Source organism: Carettochelys insculpta, chromosome 25, assembly GCF_033958435.1.
Source record: "Carettochelys insculpta isolate YL-2023 chromosome 25, ASM3395843v1, whole genome shotgun sequence".
Classification (NCBI taxonomy): Eukaryota; Metazoa; Chordata; order Testudines; family Carettochelyidae; genus Carettochelys; species Carettochelys insculpta.
Window position 1 is genome coordinate 7,828,674 of NC_134161.1, and position 16,066 is coordinate 7,844,739.

Sequence of the window (16,066 nt, forward strand, 5' to 3'; positions counted from 1 at the left end):
TCCCCCGGTTGACTTCACATGTAAATAACTCACCGTCCTGTTGGTTTGTAATGCTTAGGTTTCCTGCCAACAGAGAGACAGGTCAGTAAATGGCTTTTGTCTGACAGAAAACCTGTTCGTCAACTCTGCCTGGGTACAAACTTGAAAACGTGTTTTCAATAGATGTACGTAACTCCTGACCTGGTATCCATACATGCGTTCCACAATTACATTTAACAATCAGCATGACCTGGTTTCCATTTCAGACCTCAGCTGACAGTTTTTGCTGAACAGGAATGTACATATCAGAATCAGAATAGTCTTAGGTGGCATTGAGGGATTCATGAACCACAGTGGGTTCTCCAGTGTCCCTGAGACCCATCTCATTTTATGCCTCCCTGTTCTCTTCAAAAAGCCTTTTTTCCCTCCAAATGACCACTGTTGGTCCTGGAACACTATATATATAACTGGCCCTTTCAATCCTATGCCGTACTTCTGCAACTGATCCGTGTAGTCATGTTTTGAGAAGCTGATATTTTATAATATTCAGGGCTTTATTCCCTTGCAACAGTGGTGAAAAAGCAGAATGTTTTAAGATGTTAGAGTCTAGACTTAATACCAGCCCTGTCAGCAGGTCTGTTTCTTGAGTATGAAAGATGAGAGAAGGTTTTAAGCCTCATGAAAGTCCTGAATTTATTTCTGATCCTTCCAGACTGTGTGTAGCTTGGCTGGAAATAAAATTGCAAAGTCTGCTAACATTTCCAAAGAAATCAAATTGCAGAGAGAGAAATTGTTTGCCTCAGCCTTAAGTTGAATGAGCAACTTCTGGGCAAGGAGGGACTCTTGATTACCCCGGTATGCTGGCACTTTTCTTCTTCCAAACCGGAGTGTGCATGTGTTCTAGTGGATTAGCATACAAGGAATGAGCTTTTTATTGGCCTGATCCTCTTCCATTTTAGGAGTGATATGCTTTTTATGAACACAAGCCTGACTCTGCTCCTGTCACTGAGTTTTTCAGTTGTTTTGGTGGGAACGGAATTGGGCTTTAGTTAAAGACCTTCTTATAAGCCATTTGAGCAGGTCAGAGTTTAACATGACTACAAAAGACTTTTATTTAAAGAGTATAAATGCTGGAACTGGGATGTTAGGGGTGCTGCCTTGAACTGGTTTCCGTTACATATAGGATTTACAGTTTGGTTCAGTGGTTCTCAGCACCCCTGCTCTACAAATTGTTCCAGCACCCATAAAAGTGAGGAATTTTTTATTGAGAGTAAATTGAGAAGTGGAGAAATTATCAGTTTTATGGTACAGCTTTTGAGATAACTTTCCTGGCAAGTACAATGTTATCTTTAGTTGAAATGCCTGTCAAAAGATTTCAACCTCTCCAATACATCTGACTGTCCTTCTGCATGATTGAAAATAGTTTCATTTTTCATCTCCACAGGAACAACACAAGCCAGCTCACGCTTCTAGTCTGAAGGATGCTAATTTCAGGCTATACAGGGACACTCAGGAAAGTTTGGAAATTAGGACTGAATGAAGGCCACTTCAGTTCTGAATTAGCTTGTTTATAAAGAGGTTTAATATGGTTTAACTAATCTACTTTAAAAGTTAATTCAGGTTACTTTTCTTGAGTGTCCACATGTACACAAGACCTTAGAACACAGTGCAAAGAACTGCTCCATGACAGTACACACTGTGTGGAGACTTGTCTACACAGGTTGAACCCTCTCTAGTCCAGCACATCCGCGGTTCAGCATGATTTTAGTTAGCCAGATGTCCACTTATCATGGCTGTAGACGAGTTTCCGGACATTCCATAAAGTTTATTTAAAGCCACCGGTCCTGGGTCTCAGTGTTCTGTGTTATTTATCTCTAATTTACCTCTCAATCTCTTGCGAGAGATATTGCTGGACAATATTGATCTCCCGTGGTTTGGTAAAATCTCTGGTTTGGCACGGGTCAGATCCTGAGGGTGCCAGACTCTAGACGTTCAACCTGTATTCCTGCTTTATGATGACAGTACAGTTAAAGTAACAAAACTCTTCCAGGGTAGACATAGTTCTATCCATATAAAAGTGTGTAAACCAGCATAGTTTATTTTAGTAATAAGTGGTACCATTATAGTGGCATTTAGACCACCAGAACAGCATCTACGCTAGCACTGTTTCTACCATAACCATACAGTTGAAAAAAAATCACACCCTTAAGGAATATAGGCTGCTGATAGAGTGTTTAAGTAGTGACCATTCCTGTGTCTACTAGTATGTGCTGAAAAGAAGGCAGAAAAGCTCACCGCAGACAACAGAGCAGTGGTGGGCAACCTGCGGCCCACTGGGTTCTATGCGTAGTCTGTGAGACATTTTGTTTACCGTTGCCCACGAAGGGTTGCCAGATTCGGCCAGTTTCCATTCATGTAGCTTTTTCCTATTGGGTATTACTAAAGTGACACACCTGTAAAACAAGGGCACAGGAAGCCAGGTGCATGCTGATGGCACACAGTGTTTTAACAGTAAGAGGCATGCACTTCCTCAGTATTCAATCAAAGTGCTGCTGTGGTTCATTGGACACATCCCACAAATTCTAGGTACACAAGTGCAATTAGCACAACTATTCTATTCCAGGAGACTGTCTTGGTTGCGATCCACAGAGATGAGGGAGGGCCACTAGCCTAGGTTGTCCATTACTGCAGCAGAGCCATTGGTTGCTTAAACCTGCAGCATATAAGACAACGTCACCATTAAATAGCTATACACACAACAGAAAGAATATTCCCACCTCTCCTTCCCCAAATTTGGGATTGCATCCAAGTGACCTTGAATCCTCACTCAGCAGGTATCATATCAGCTTCTAAAACAGAGCCTGTGAAGTCAACCTGAGGATAAAAGCAATAATCAAATATCTGACTGCAGCATGCCACCTTAAAACTGTGTCAGAAAGTAAACCTCACCAAAAGGGCAACTTCCAAGTAAATTCCCAACTGTTTCAGAAGTATATAACCCCAAGTAAATTCCCTGCAATCAAAGAATACTGACCTAAGCCCTAGCCTGGAGCAGATTAGATAATGCACAAATGGGCTTGATTTAATCGAAGCCTATACAGTTCCCAAAATCAGTAAGGCTGGAAGATTTAAGCTGAGCTAAGCTTGAGAGTAAAAGCAGCCTTAACCTACTCCCAAAAGAACAGCAACTGTCTAGCTTTGTGGAAAATTAATACAATCACTTTCATTTTGGAGCCAGCGAGAGGCAGTGCGTACTGCTCTCTCCCGCAATGCCAGGCTGTGGTGAGAGCTTGAATTTACAGCCAAGGGACTGCTGTCCATGTTTTTAATGCAGTAAGTGGGTTGGTAGGCTCCAGCATTGTGATTTGTGGGGAGCAGTTGGCTTGGCAGCAGATGGTTCAGGTCGGACAAATTCTTGCATTTCAAAGTGAAAATAGCTGGAGAGCTGCTGATAGATCTGTCTGCAAATTAGAAACTTAAAACAAATGGATTAGAGCCACTGCTCTGATTCAGATCATCCTGCTGTGTTCCCTTTGGATGCAGTTCTGTAGCCAGAGAGACAGCTGGGAGTGGTCTCAGAATCAAGCCAGCGTTACCTAAACTTCATGGTATAGCTGGTTAAAACGCTAGCAGCATTGCCTCATCCTTTCATCCTTACTCAACAGCTTTAGGTCAGTGTGTGGGAGACTTTTTTGTGAGAGGTTTTAAAAGTCAAGGCTGAAGCCTTAGCAACCAAGGTTCTCTCTGTTGGTCTTAAGTGTTCAATGTTTAAGGTATGTTTTGTAACAGTCTGTGCTTCCTTGAGTATGTTTTGGCAGAATTTCCTCTTCACAACCTTTTGTGGAGGATTCCAAAGAGCTGTCCCTTTCGAGAGATAATGACACTTAACTGGTGCAGTGTATCATTTGCAATGAAAGGTAAGATTTAAATGTAAAATATTAGTGTTTTCTGTTACCAATTCTAAATCAGTTACCTACTGATAGCAAAGACCGAGAGAGAGGCTTAAGTCTTGCAGATTATGCTCTGCTCTCAAAATATCACACATGCTTCCACTGTAAATGGAATTAGAATTAATAGAGTTTAGGACCAAAGGGACCAATACGATCATCTTATTTAAGCTCCTGTAATTACAGGCCAAAGGAACATCACCCATGGTTTCTACTCGAAGACAATTAGTTCTGGTTGACATGTCTCGGAGAGGAAGCCAGGTTAGTTTGTATCTGCAAAATAAGGAGGAGTCTTTAAAGGCTAACAGATTTATTTGGACATAAGATGTTGTGGGTAAAACCCACTTCTTCAGATATATAATTCTGTTTGAGCTATAGCATCTTTTAGAAAGATACCTGGCCTTGAATTAAACACTGCAAATGATGGGGAAACGATTGCATTTCTCAGTAAGATTATTTTCATGGTTAATTACTCTGTTAAAAATATGCAGAATTTGAGGATGAAGATTCCTCATAAACAGAAACTCTCTAATTTAATTCTTGTTCTATTGATATTTAACTTGAAATGTTTCCGAGGACTGATTCTTAAAAACTTAATACTTTCTTAGTATTTCTGAGAATAATACAAATGAAACAACCCAACAGCCTACAAAAGAGAGAGATGTTTGTATTTCCTCTGCAATGAAATATGGAAAGGAATTGGCCAGAAATGCTGTAAATATCTCAGCTAAATTGACAGGGGCGTATACTGGGTACCAAAAATAAGGAAATTACAACTCGTTAAAGACTTTCAACGTCTGAAATATTAAGGAGAAATAAATTTTCAAAATTGGAATTTCTGATAACACATAAAACAGAGTTTTGCACATTCTTCCTGTTTTTAATCAGCTATTGAGTAATAATTTAAAAAACTTCAAAAATAAAATTTCTATATTCCTTGGGGAGGTTGGAAGGGAGAATTTGCCAATATTATTCTCTTGACTTTTTTACCACCTCCAGAACAAGTTTCTGTCTTACTGACCCAGATTTACTACTCATGTAAGCAAATCCAGCTCAATTAATTCTCCACAAATTGCTCTCATGGTTTGTTTGTATCCAGGGTGAAAGTAACTTAAAATTTCTCACAGTTACTGTCCTATTGCAACCTGGGTTCCTGCCAGCTCTTTAAATAGCTCTCTGCTGGCTTTTGCCACAGCTCATCCAGCTCTTCCCAGGGCGGCGCACCAAAGCAAACCCACTTACTATCACCTCTATTTGGGGGAGCAGTGAGAATATTTACAGGCTTAAAAGTTACAGTGTACAAAGGCACAACAAACAGGATCCGATATTCAACTGTTATAAATTGTCATCGCTCAACTGGAGTCAATGGAATTGTGACAATTTACATCAGCTGATGATCTGGCCCCATGAATCCAGAGCTCAGTGTGTATCTGTGTTCCATTCACGTTTTAAGCAGAATTATAGGGAATAGAGACATTGGGAATTCAGCATTCCATATTTCTTGCTGTTTCTTTACTTCTAGCTCCATGAACTGGTTTTCCTTGTTTCTTATTCCAGTTCTCCAGGGAGTCCTGAACATTAGATACGGAGTCCTAGTATATTTTAACCCCACCTAAACTGCTGTTACAAAGTTCGTACCACAATGCTTTGTCCACTTTTCCCCATGAAAACTGAAAAGCCCTTAGTTGCTGAAGCCTAAACTTTGGGTGGATTTCACTCTTGGGCACATCCTCAACAATATACAGGAGCTGAATCGTGGAGTGTCAGCAAACTACACTGATTAGATGTCCTATAAACTATATAATCTTGAATGTTATTAAAAGACTCCTTGCAAAAGTGTGAACCCCCTTTTAAAATGGGTTCCCTTGCCAGATGGGTGGTTTTCAGGTGGGAACTGTGATTCTGGGATGTTCCAGCAGATGGCAACAGGTCCTAGTATGAGCTGTAGGAGTAGGGTAGATTTAGAGCTCTTTTCTGTTCAGAAGTAAACATTACATAACCATTCTGACTTGGTTTTGTCCTTCCAGGAGCCCAATGTAACAGACTTCCGAGGAGTTGTCCTTCTGCGATCCTTTAATGCCATACCAGCTATGGAGTTCTGGTCCATGGGGCAACTCATATCCTTTACTAAAAGAAATTCCCAGTACTTTGACACATTTACTTCTGGTCTGGACACTGGAGAATACACTATAAAGAACAACCTTGCACTGCCTGAGAGAAATGGATTAGATACCTTAATAGCCCTTTTCTATGTCTAATATATGTTTCTATGAAGGTACTGACCATAAATTGCAGGCTTAAGTGAGGTTTTTATAGCAAAAAGAAATCTGTTTTAATTGGGAGTGCACATTGTAATTGCTTATTGATCTTGCTGCTGGATTTCATATTGTAAACTGCTCAAGCAGCAGAAATCTCATAAATACACTCAGATACTAAATTAATAAATGTTGCGTTTGAAGCCACGCACCATTTGTTCCTAACAAAATCAACATTTGCGAAAAAGATAAACTCTACGTGCATCAGGGCTTGCTTTGACTAGCTGTTTCCCTTCTTAATTGTTGAATAAAAATGTCTATGTGAACCATTATCAGAGAAAGGCAATCTCCCCAGCTGTGTCTTACATGGAAATGTTACTTCGTTATCATGGATGTGCTTTTATAGAATGATTCTTTTAAAAATTGAGTCAAGTCTTCAGCTGGTGTACATTTAACATCGATTACAATGGAGCTATGCCAGTTTATTCCATCTGAGAATCGGGCCCTTTTTCTGTATTTTATTGTGTATACGCTTGCTTGTTACAGACATATTAGGATGCAAAACCAGCAAACGATGAAGCATGTTCAGCAGGAATGCTGCTACCCAACCAGCAACTGTGGTTGCCAAAAGTGCTGGTGGCATAAGATTGCCAATGAAAATCCAGCGAGACCAACTTAAGAGCCTAGTGAGTGAGTAAGCCAGGGGCAGATTGATCAGCACAGACGCTAAGTCCCTCTGAGGCTGGCCATGATGAAGGTGATGTCTCCCTTTTGCTGATTGTTATTGTAATCTAATTATTTTGTCATACACAATAAAATGCATTAAACCATGGTGTCCAACCAACTCTGAAGCAGTAACCACTATGGTGGCTACTGTTATAGTAAACTAGCCACATTATTCTGAAATATATTTATTGCTCAAGCCAACTAGCCACACTCAACTGGACAGTTAGCCACATGTGGCTCAGGGCTAGCGTGTTGGACAGGATGATATTCAAACAATAAAACAACAACACAGTCGAATATGCAATTTCCAGCCTGGATGTAAAGAAGTGGGCTGGTTCTCCCAGAATCTCACCTTCCCCAAGAGCATGACATCAGCATCAAGAGCTAAAAGGAAACCCCAAAGGGAAATAAGATCTTCTACATGCCAATGCAAAGATCACCCATCATCTTGAGAATTATTTTCATTCCCCACTTCCACTCTCGCAATGAATCTTTTTGAAACAAGAAGCTAATTAGGCACTAACGGTGTCTCTTTGGTCATGATAAGCAGATCCCTGGAGAAAAATGTTATACCACAAGGTAAAACAGTACAGTAGCTTTTTTATAGCAGGGCATTCTGCTGTATCCTTAGCGATCTGGTAACAGACCAGTGCCTTGAGTCTCTTGGCATTGCCATGAGTGTTTGATGCTTGATAAAAGTGATGTGTCCATCCATCTTGTGGCATTTGGTAAAAAGGCAAACAAAAAATGACCACTAGGCACTTCTGGTACTAGAATATTGGTCTTAACTTCTTGGGTTTGGGAGAGCAGGTGCTGCCATCAAAATTTGCCCATGGACCAGTCCCCTGAATCTGTAGCACGTTCATGGACTCTGGCCACTCAGTAGTGTAGTAAAGGTTGAACCTCTCTAGTCCAGCACTTTCAGGACCTGAACCATGCCAAACCAGAGAATTGGCTGGACCATGGGAGATTGATATTGTCTAGCAGCAATGCCAACACATCTGCTGCTTACTGGGCTCGTAGAAGACATTTGGGGTAAATTAGAGATACATAACAGCACAGAACACAGAAAGCCAGGATTGGTGGCTGCAAACAAACTTTATGGAACCACAGGAAAGTTGACCACACCCATGATAAGTGTACATTTAACTAACTGAAATCATACCAGACGACAGATGTCACTGGAGGAGATAGTGCTGGATTAGAGAGGTTCAAGCTATGGTAGCTCGAATCTTTGGCAGCATGACACTTAGTAATGGAATGTTATGAACTAATGGTATGGGAGCAATAACCTTCGGCACTTAATAACGTGTCACCTGGATGCATGCTTGGTACCAGCAGAGCTGGGGATGAGTAGTGGTACATGGGGTTAGATAATACAAAACTTAGATGCTGGGTTTATTATTATTTATGGTACAGTAAACCCTTGAGATATGCTCAACTGAGTTGCGCATGTCTTAGGTTAACATGCGTGCTGCCCCTGACAGGAGCGGTTTCCTGGTCCCAGGAGTAACGGGGAGCTCGGAACCAGGCTGCCCTTGGTTCTCATCTCCCCTCCACTGGCTGGAGCCAGGAAACTGACCAAGGCTGCTGCCCAGGTCAGTTTCCTGGCTCTGCCAGCAGGGAGGAGCCAGGCTGCTGCCTGGTTCCCAGCTTCCCACAGCTTGTGGGACCTCGGAAACTGACCAGCCTTGAGCTGGTCCTCAAAGCGATGGGGAGCTGGGAACCAAGAGGCAGCCTGGTTCATGGCTGCCCTGCACTGGCAGGAACTGGAAAATTTACCAGTCCTGCAAGTGGCAGGAAACTGAGAACCAGGCAGCAGCCTGGGTGGTCAGTTTCCTGGGTCCTGCAAGGGGCAGGGAGATGGGAACCAGGCTGTCCCTTGGTTCTGGCTCACCTCCGCTCTGGGAGCCAGGAAATTGACCAGCCCTAGTGGCCTGGTCAGTTTCCAGGCTCCTGCAAGGGGAAGCTGGGGACCAGGCTGCTAACTTGCACTCCCAACTTGCATGAAAATTTGAGCCCTTGCAAAGGCAAAGAGTGAATTAAGAGAGAGAGACACCTAGTTGAGAGGCATTGGCAATGTGATGTGAAACAACAAAAAAAATCTCTGATAATCCAGCATCCTATTACGGACATTCTCATTGTTACTTTGGAGCTGTGGGTAACCTCTTAGTTGATTTATTTACATATCATAACATGAGAACAACAAGAAGTCCTGTGTTACCTTATAGACTAAGAGATATTTTGGAACATAAGCTTTTGTGGGCAAAGACCTGCTTCATCAGATGCATGAGTGGGGAGTGTGGTTTCAGAGGGGTATTTAAAGAGTGGGGTCCCAGTAAAAAGGAGGGCCAGCGCTGACAAGGACTATTCATTCAGGGTGGAAAAGGCCCATGATCAGTAGTACATATGAAGACTTTTTAAATACCCTGCTGAAACCACCGCCCTCCCCCCCCCGCCCCCACTCATCCATCTGATGAAGTAGGTCTTTGCCCATGAAAGCCTTTGCTCCAAAATAGGTCAGTCTATAAGGTGTCACAGGAGTTCCTGTTGTTCTCAAAGATACAGACTAACACAGCTACCTCTCTGATACTTATCATAACATGGTTATCCATCAGCACAGTTAAACGATTTACAGAGCATCAGCTACAACAATAGATGCTCCTTGACCCAAAGAGCTAATGATCTGCATCAGACAAGACAAACCATAGGGTAGCTATACTGAAAAGGGAGGGTGTGGGTGGCTAGAGATGGGGAAAAGAGGGACAGCTTGAGGAGGTGTCAGTTAAGGGAGAGCTTTGGAGACTGCAAGAGGAATATTTTTAGCAAATGGGAATACAGCTCACTGGAAGGCAGTGGCTATTAATACTGAGGTTGACTCTTAGAAAAGTACAGAAACGTCATTTACTGGCTGGGAAGCCATCCAGGCCACAATTTCCAATGGGGTAATTCATTCAGAGTGCTGCTGGTGTTGGGCATTTCCCCCTTGTGAGACTTCTCTTGGGGTCTGATTTTTCAGCAGTGCTTGGGACCCGCAATCTGATTCAATTCCATGGAAACAAAGATAACTTTAGGTCCGTAAATCTGAAAACTTTGCCCACCAGTGAGAGGGGAAGGAATTTCCCAGGCATCTCTCTCTCTCCCTGCCCTCCCAAAATATTACCAGGGAGCAGTATTACTTGTAAGCTGAGCTCTTGGGTGAGTGCCCAGGAGAGAGTCGGGTGCCATCCAGCTGATTAGCAGCGTGCCCACAGCCACCCACAATGAGCAGCATGCCTTTTGACTGGGGGTGCATATCCACTCATGCCTTGGTGCACATGACAAAACTCACTCTGCTTGTGTATGGAACAAATTAGAAGGAACATTGCTAGGGAACCAATCTTTTTTGCCTTTTTTAGGGGTAAGGTGGGGCTGTTATTTCTGCAGTGAGTTAGGATGGGAGGGTCCCAGCTCTTCAGTGCATGAGGGGGAGGGAGACTCCCTTTCGCAGTGCATTCTGGAGGGGTATGGAGGAGCTTCTGGCTTTACGTTGCATTGTTGTGGAGGAATTGGAAATCCGGATTGGGGTGGAAATCTGAATCTGCATGTCACTGAGATCGGGGGTGGGGGTGGTCACCTCTCCTCAGTGCATTCAGGGCTAATGGCACCGTTTGGGCTCACCCGTGTTCCTTCAAATGAGAGAGTTCCTTTAGTCCCAGGACAGTCAACAGCAGACTGTGGATCGAATCTGGTCTTCCAGAGGCTTCTGAATGGACTTGTGACATCTTTGTGTTCACAGTAAATTCTTTCATATCTTTGCAGCCCAGGTACTGAGAGGTTGCCAAATATTCACACATGCTAGATAATAGAAAGGTATACCTCACAATACATAACACTAAAGAAAACCCAGATCAGATATTAAGAAACAAACAAAAATGCACACAGAGTACTTTATTTACCAACAGTAGCATTGTACACTGTCAGCTTATACTGTATTTGCTGCATTTATTTGTATTTGCTTTCACTAGCCTATACTTATGGACAATGTAACTGAAGTTTCCTTGTGGTTCCAGTGCCGGTTATCTGAGAGTTCGGGATAATAGCTGAATATGAGAGAGTTTACTGGACTTATTGCTATTTTTAACTACTGTTTGCTCCGGAGCCAAGACCTCACCTTTCCCTTGAGCACGGCCTTTTCACCACTGACGACCTGGGCCTGACTGGGATGCGGGGGCTCGCTACTCTTCAGTGCACTGGAGTGCTCCTGGGTTCCCCTGTCTGCATGCCTTGGGAGCGGGGCGGGGAATCCCTTCCTGCAGCGCACTGGAGACCCTTGCAGTTGCGTGCACTGACAGCTCCCTCTGCACGGTGCTGGGCCGGGGGGTTGAAATCCCCCGCTGCAGCCTGGCCAAGAGGAATCCCTTCTGCGCAGCGTACCGGAAAGAGCACCGCGCCCCAAGGCGCGCCCACCCCCCTGCTCCTTGGGGCGGCGCGGCGCGGCGCTCAGGGACTCCTTTCTCTGCTCCGCTCCCGGCGGAGGCGCTGGGCAGGGCGGTGAGGCGGCTGGCGCAGGGATCCACGTGGGGGGCGTGTGACGCGGCTCCCAGAAGTAAAGACTCACAAAAAAAGCCGCCGCAGCCCGGGCCCGGGGTCGGAACCGGAGCCGGACTCGGACTGGACCGGACCGGAGCCCGACCGGGCCCTCGAGATTCGCGCCGAGCGGCGCCGGGATACCTAGCGCTGCGCCCGGCTAGGCCCGGGCTCCGGAGAGCGGCCTGAGCCCCGCACCCCGGCGGGCGAGGGCACCGAGCGGGCCGAACCGGGCCCCGCAGCAGATACCCGGCCGGAGCCCTCCGAGGCCGCGGGGAGCGACCCAGCTGGGACCGACCATCAGCCAGAGACCGCCCCCCACCCTTCTGGGGCCGGGAGACTGACCCAGCTGGGGCCGAACCGGGCCAGGACCCAGCTGCCGCCCAGAGCATCCCCCCGACCCGAGGGCACGGACCGGACCGGGCGGGGATCGCGGAGACCAGCTACAGCCGCCCCCCGAGGAGGGGCAGAGACCCAGCTGGGACCGGACAGGACCGAACCGGGCGGGGATCGCGGAGACCAGCTACAGCCGCGGGGACCGACTTGGGCTGGGACCCCGCCACCGGCCTGATCGGCGGGGGACCTCGCTGGAGCTGGGGCCCGCAGTGCCGGGGAGCGAAGCGGGCCTGCAGCCCACCCTGGCCGGAGGGGATGGAGCCCTGAGAGTCGCCGGCAGCGCGGGGCCGAGGGGGACACAGGCAGCCGCTGCCCGAGGGGACATGGGCTCCGCACTGCGCCCCCAAGGGGAGAGGGAGCTGAGGGCGCAGGGGGGCTGTGAGCCGCGCCTGGGCACCCCCAGATAAGGGACTTCTCCAAAGTGAGTGACCAGTCGCAGGGGCACCCCTTATAGTCCCTTAAGGGGAGGGTTGTGTAGCCTTCCCCGTAAGGGAGGGACTGGAGTCCCCCCATAATTCACAGGCAGAGGCACAAGTGGGAGCCCTGTCCCCCTACCTCCAGGGTACATAGAGGAACGGATACCCCTATAGGGCCCAGTTAACAAAGCCATCTTTTAGACTCCAGTCAGGCTCTCCCCATAATCTCCCTTTCCCCAGTATTTAAAGGTTTGGACTTTGTGTGGATTTATCACATGTGAAGATTTGTCTCTCCCTTCTGGGAAACTTTGGCCCAGGGGAGAACTTGGGTGTATTGTTTTGAATTTTTTAAGAGCCATTTTGAGCTGGATATTCTGATGGACTGACGGAGAGAAGGCGTTTTGAACTGAATTTGTCTTCTGTGCATGGTTTTTCTGGAGCAAGGCTGGATCCTGAGCTGTGGTGTGTGTGTGGGGGCACCACATCTGGGGAGATCCCTGCAATAATAGTAAAATGCAAATTGGATAAAAAGACAACTCCTTGCCCAGGGCTCCAATGAGTGGCACACAGTCCACAATCACGGACAGGTTAGTATGAAACGGTCTTCTTTAAAGCTGCTTCCTTGCGCCAAAGTTGGTGGCCTTCTTTTTGGATTTAGTGAAAGTTTGATATGGATTGATATGACCCAGGAAAGTGGGATTAATTTCATCTGGGAATCAGAACTTGACCTGGGGCAACTGACAATCAACTCATCTTGGTTAAATTTGAAATGGAAACATTTAAGACTGCTATTCCATATCTTCTGGAATCAGCGGATGCTCTTTCAGCCTCAGAACTAGAGTGGTGAAGATAGAAATGCCCAAAGAAATCGGGTCTAGGTAAAATTTAAGGGTTGAGGCTTGAGTAAGGGATGTAATTTAGACTACAAACATTTTACTTGCATTCAAACCAAAAGCACAATCTGTACATTTAATTTCTTTATTTGGTCATCAGTCATTCAGGGAGAGGTGCCTACAGGTGAGGACACAATCTGTACCCAATCAGCAGGTGTGTCTGCTGCATCAAAGTTGTTTGCTAATTGTCTGCTTCGGGTGTCTTCTTTCTTCTCTTGGTTTTTGTGTAAAACTCACCATTTTTTTTCTCTGGACGTTTTTGTGCTTTTTTTCTTTGGTTGGGCTCTTCAGAGTCAGAGGCTGGAATGTTGGTCTCTGTTAGGAAACCTTGGTTTCAACACCATCGGTTAATTCCGCAGTAACTTTCCATATGCTTTTGCGAATAGTCTGACATGAAGGAAGGCAAACATCTAAGTTGTATTTCCGTTTCTAGGCAAACAGGAAAAATGACTCCCCTGAGGTTTTCAGACAAGATAATTTATTTTAGTACGCAAGTGCATAATGCGTAGGTGTGTGCTTGGAAGGGATGCTTAGTGAGGATTTCACGACTTGAGCCTTATGTGGTCTGTACATCAGTTTTAAAGCAGAAGTATTGCAATTGAGACAGGAGCATGATTCACTGTTTGCAGTACCTGAGGGTAGCCTTGTACAGTCCAAGGTTAGAAGAGCCACTGAACCTGATTCTCATGTACACTTAAGCCTTTTATACTCTTTTGGGAGTGGAAAGGGGCCTTAGAGGGTGTTAAACTGTTAAGGGACCTTGGCGTAAACAAGAATCAGGTCAGCTGTGTTGTTTTCTGTCATGTTTGTCTTCAGAATATTGAGGACTTGAAATTAATTTTGTTATATTCATTTTCCTAGTGTAATAGGTGGGACTGTGACTACGGTACTACTTATTTCTTTTCCTTTTACAGAGCATGTGCATGAACTCCGATTTGCATGTTTGTCTGAGAACTGTAATGTTCCATTTTCATACACTGTAAGGAGAGAAGTGCCCTAAAACAACTTAAAAGGCGCCATAAGGGAGAACATGGGCTTTGCACCAAAGAAGTTAAATTGTTGCGTTCCAAGGGAATACACAAAGGCAGTGGACTTGGTTAATAAAACAAAAGAATATTTTCCATTATTGCATTAAAATGGCCTGTACAAAAACACAAGCACTTTGACTTCCTACAGCTTTTCAATGTTCGAGACACGTCCGTGTGCGATATTTAAAAACTTTGAATAAAAATACTAATGCTGGCTTGACAGCCCTGGAGACTGATGCATTCTATCCTGACAGAGTCCAGCATGGCTGACTATAGGTGTGGGGTGGCTTGTCCTTTACCTTGCCACTCTGACTCACCTCTGACCTGGAGGAACCCCTGCTCTAATGGCAAGAGAGTAATTCAGTCTTCATGGTCCCATTGTTCCTTAGCTAACACAGTTGACATAGTGCCAGATGTGACAGTGCCTTGTGATATGGACCTGTGCCTATCAGGAATTGGAATGAGACCACATGTTCATTCTGGTATTCCACCAAAAAGCCTTCAGATAGTGTCTTTTACCACTAAGTTGCCTGGTCAGTGGTGACCAAAAAGATACCACTATGTCCCGTTAAGCTATAGAAATTTATATTCCATTTTGTAGGTCTTGCTTCTAATTGCACCTGCCTTATACTCCCACTGTCCATATGCAGGTCACTCGGCCCGCAGAATGTAAAAGCATATTCCAGATATAACTTTCTCTGATTCCAATGAGGGTTCTTTTACTGGTTTTCCTGACATTTTCATGTAGTGCCTATTTAGAAGTTTAGATAGCCACAAAGTGCCAGATAGAAATGTGAGCATAGTAGGGTGGGCAGTGTGAGCCAGCCAGCATTGCTCTGTTTGTGCTATGGTCTTTTGCAGAATGTTCTTAAACTGCATCATGTTGTCAGGCCATCGCTGTTTAATCGTTGATGTGTTCGTCTTCTGTGTAGCCCACTTGGCCACCAGAGTAGGAGTGTTTCTGACATTTTTTTGCCCTCCTCTTTTTCACCAGTGTGTAAATGCATCAAGAAAACCACTAGGCATGGAATTAAATCAATTTAGAATATGTGCTGACCTTGGTCAGAGTTAACTCATCTTCAAGTTATCCAGAAAAGAAGATGGAAATATCTGGGACATGTTAAGAATGAAGCTGGAGTGTCTACTCTGGCATGCATGCTGTTGGGCCACAAAAGAAATATTTAAAAGGGAGCAACTATGAAACAATCACTGTTTCAAACTGGTCTTAGAGAGAATTGTAACAACATAGAGGCCATGCAAAGGATGTATTCCTAGGTCAGGATGGTAGACCCTCATTGTGTCCTAACTGACATCTCGTGGCATGGGAAGGATTCAGAGGTTCAAACACACCAAACAACGAGCCTCCTTGCTCGCACCTTACTTCTCTGGGGAGACTATCAAACCAGCTGGATTCTCTTTATGGTGAAGTTCTGTCACCTGTTGGATTACGTGAAACAATTTCTGTTTGTTTTTGATGTTCACACCTTCATTTAATAACCTCTTAACCAGGCTATGCATATTTAGCTCTTTTAATGCTTTCCAGTCTGTCACGTTATTGGACTCCTTCCTGGTTGTCACAGATTTTTCTGGTACTTAATGCCGTTCTTTTCAGCATTTCCCACTGTAGGCTCTATGCTAAGGAGAGATTAGATAGATGGGCTTGCTTTTAGGTGTGTGCGTGCGTGTGTGAGAGAGAGGGAGTTCCTCCTTCATCAAGGCTGCATGTGAGCATGCCTTCTCTCTTCAGAGTCCCTTTGACCCAAGCTAAAATGAAACAGGCTGATTGTGGGCGTTTCTGTCTTCTGCCGTTTGTCACGGTCGAAACATGGCTCAGCAAGATAAGAGTTTTGTCCTTCT

At 45.0% G+C, this 16,066-nt stretch overlaps 1 protein-coding gene across 4 annotated transcripts in view; it reads left to right on the forward strand.

Annotated features, from left to right (window-relative positions):
* Window positions 1-11,463: 11,463 nt before the first annotated feature.
* ARHGEF12 (Rho guanine nucleotide exchange factor 12) overlaps window positions 11,464-16,066 on the forward strand; it is a 101,771-nt gene continuing 97,168 nt past the window's right edge. For all 4 annotated transcript variants that reach the window (XR_012642558.1, XM_074977211.1, XM_074977209.1 and 1 more), the window contains exon 1: window positions 11,464-12,875. Coding sequence is in view for 3 of the 4 variants with exons in the window: in XM_074977211.1 (XP_074833312.1) it covers window positions 12,844-12,875 (32 nt within the window). In the remaining variant the exon portion in view is untranslated. The remainder of the gene's footprint in view (window positions 12,876-16,066) is intronic.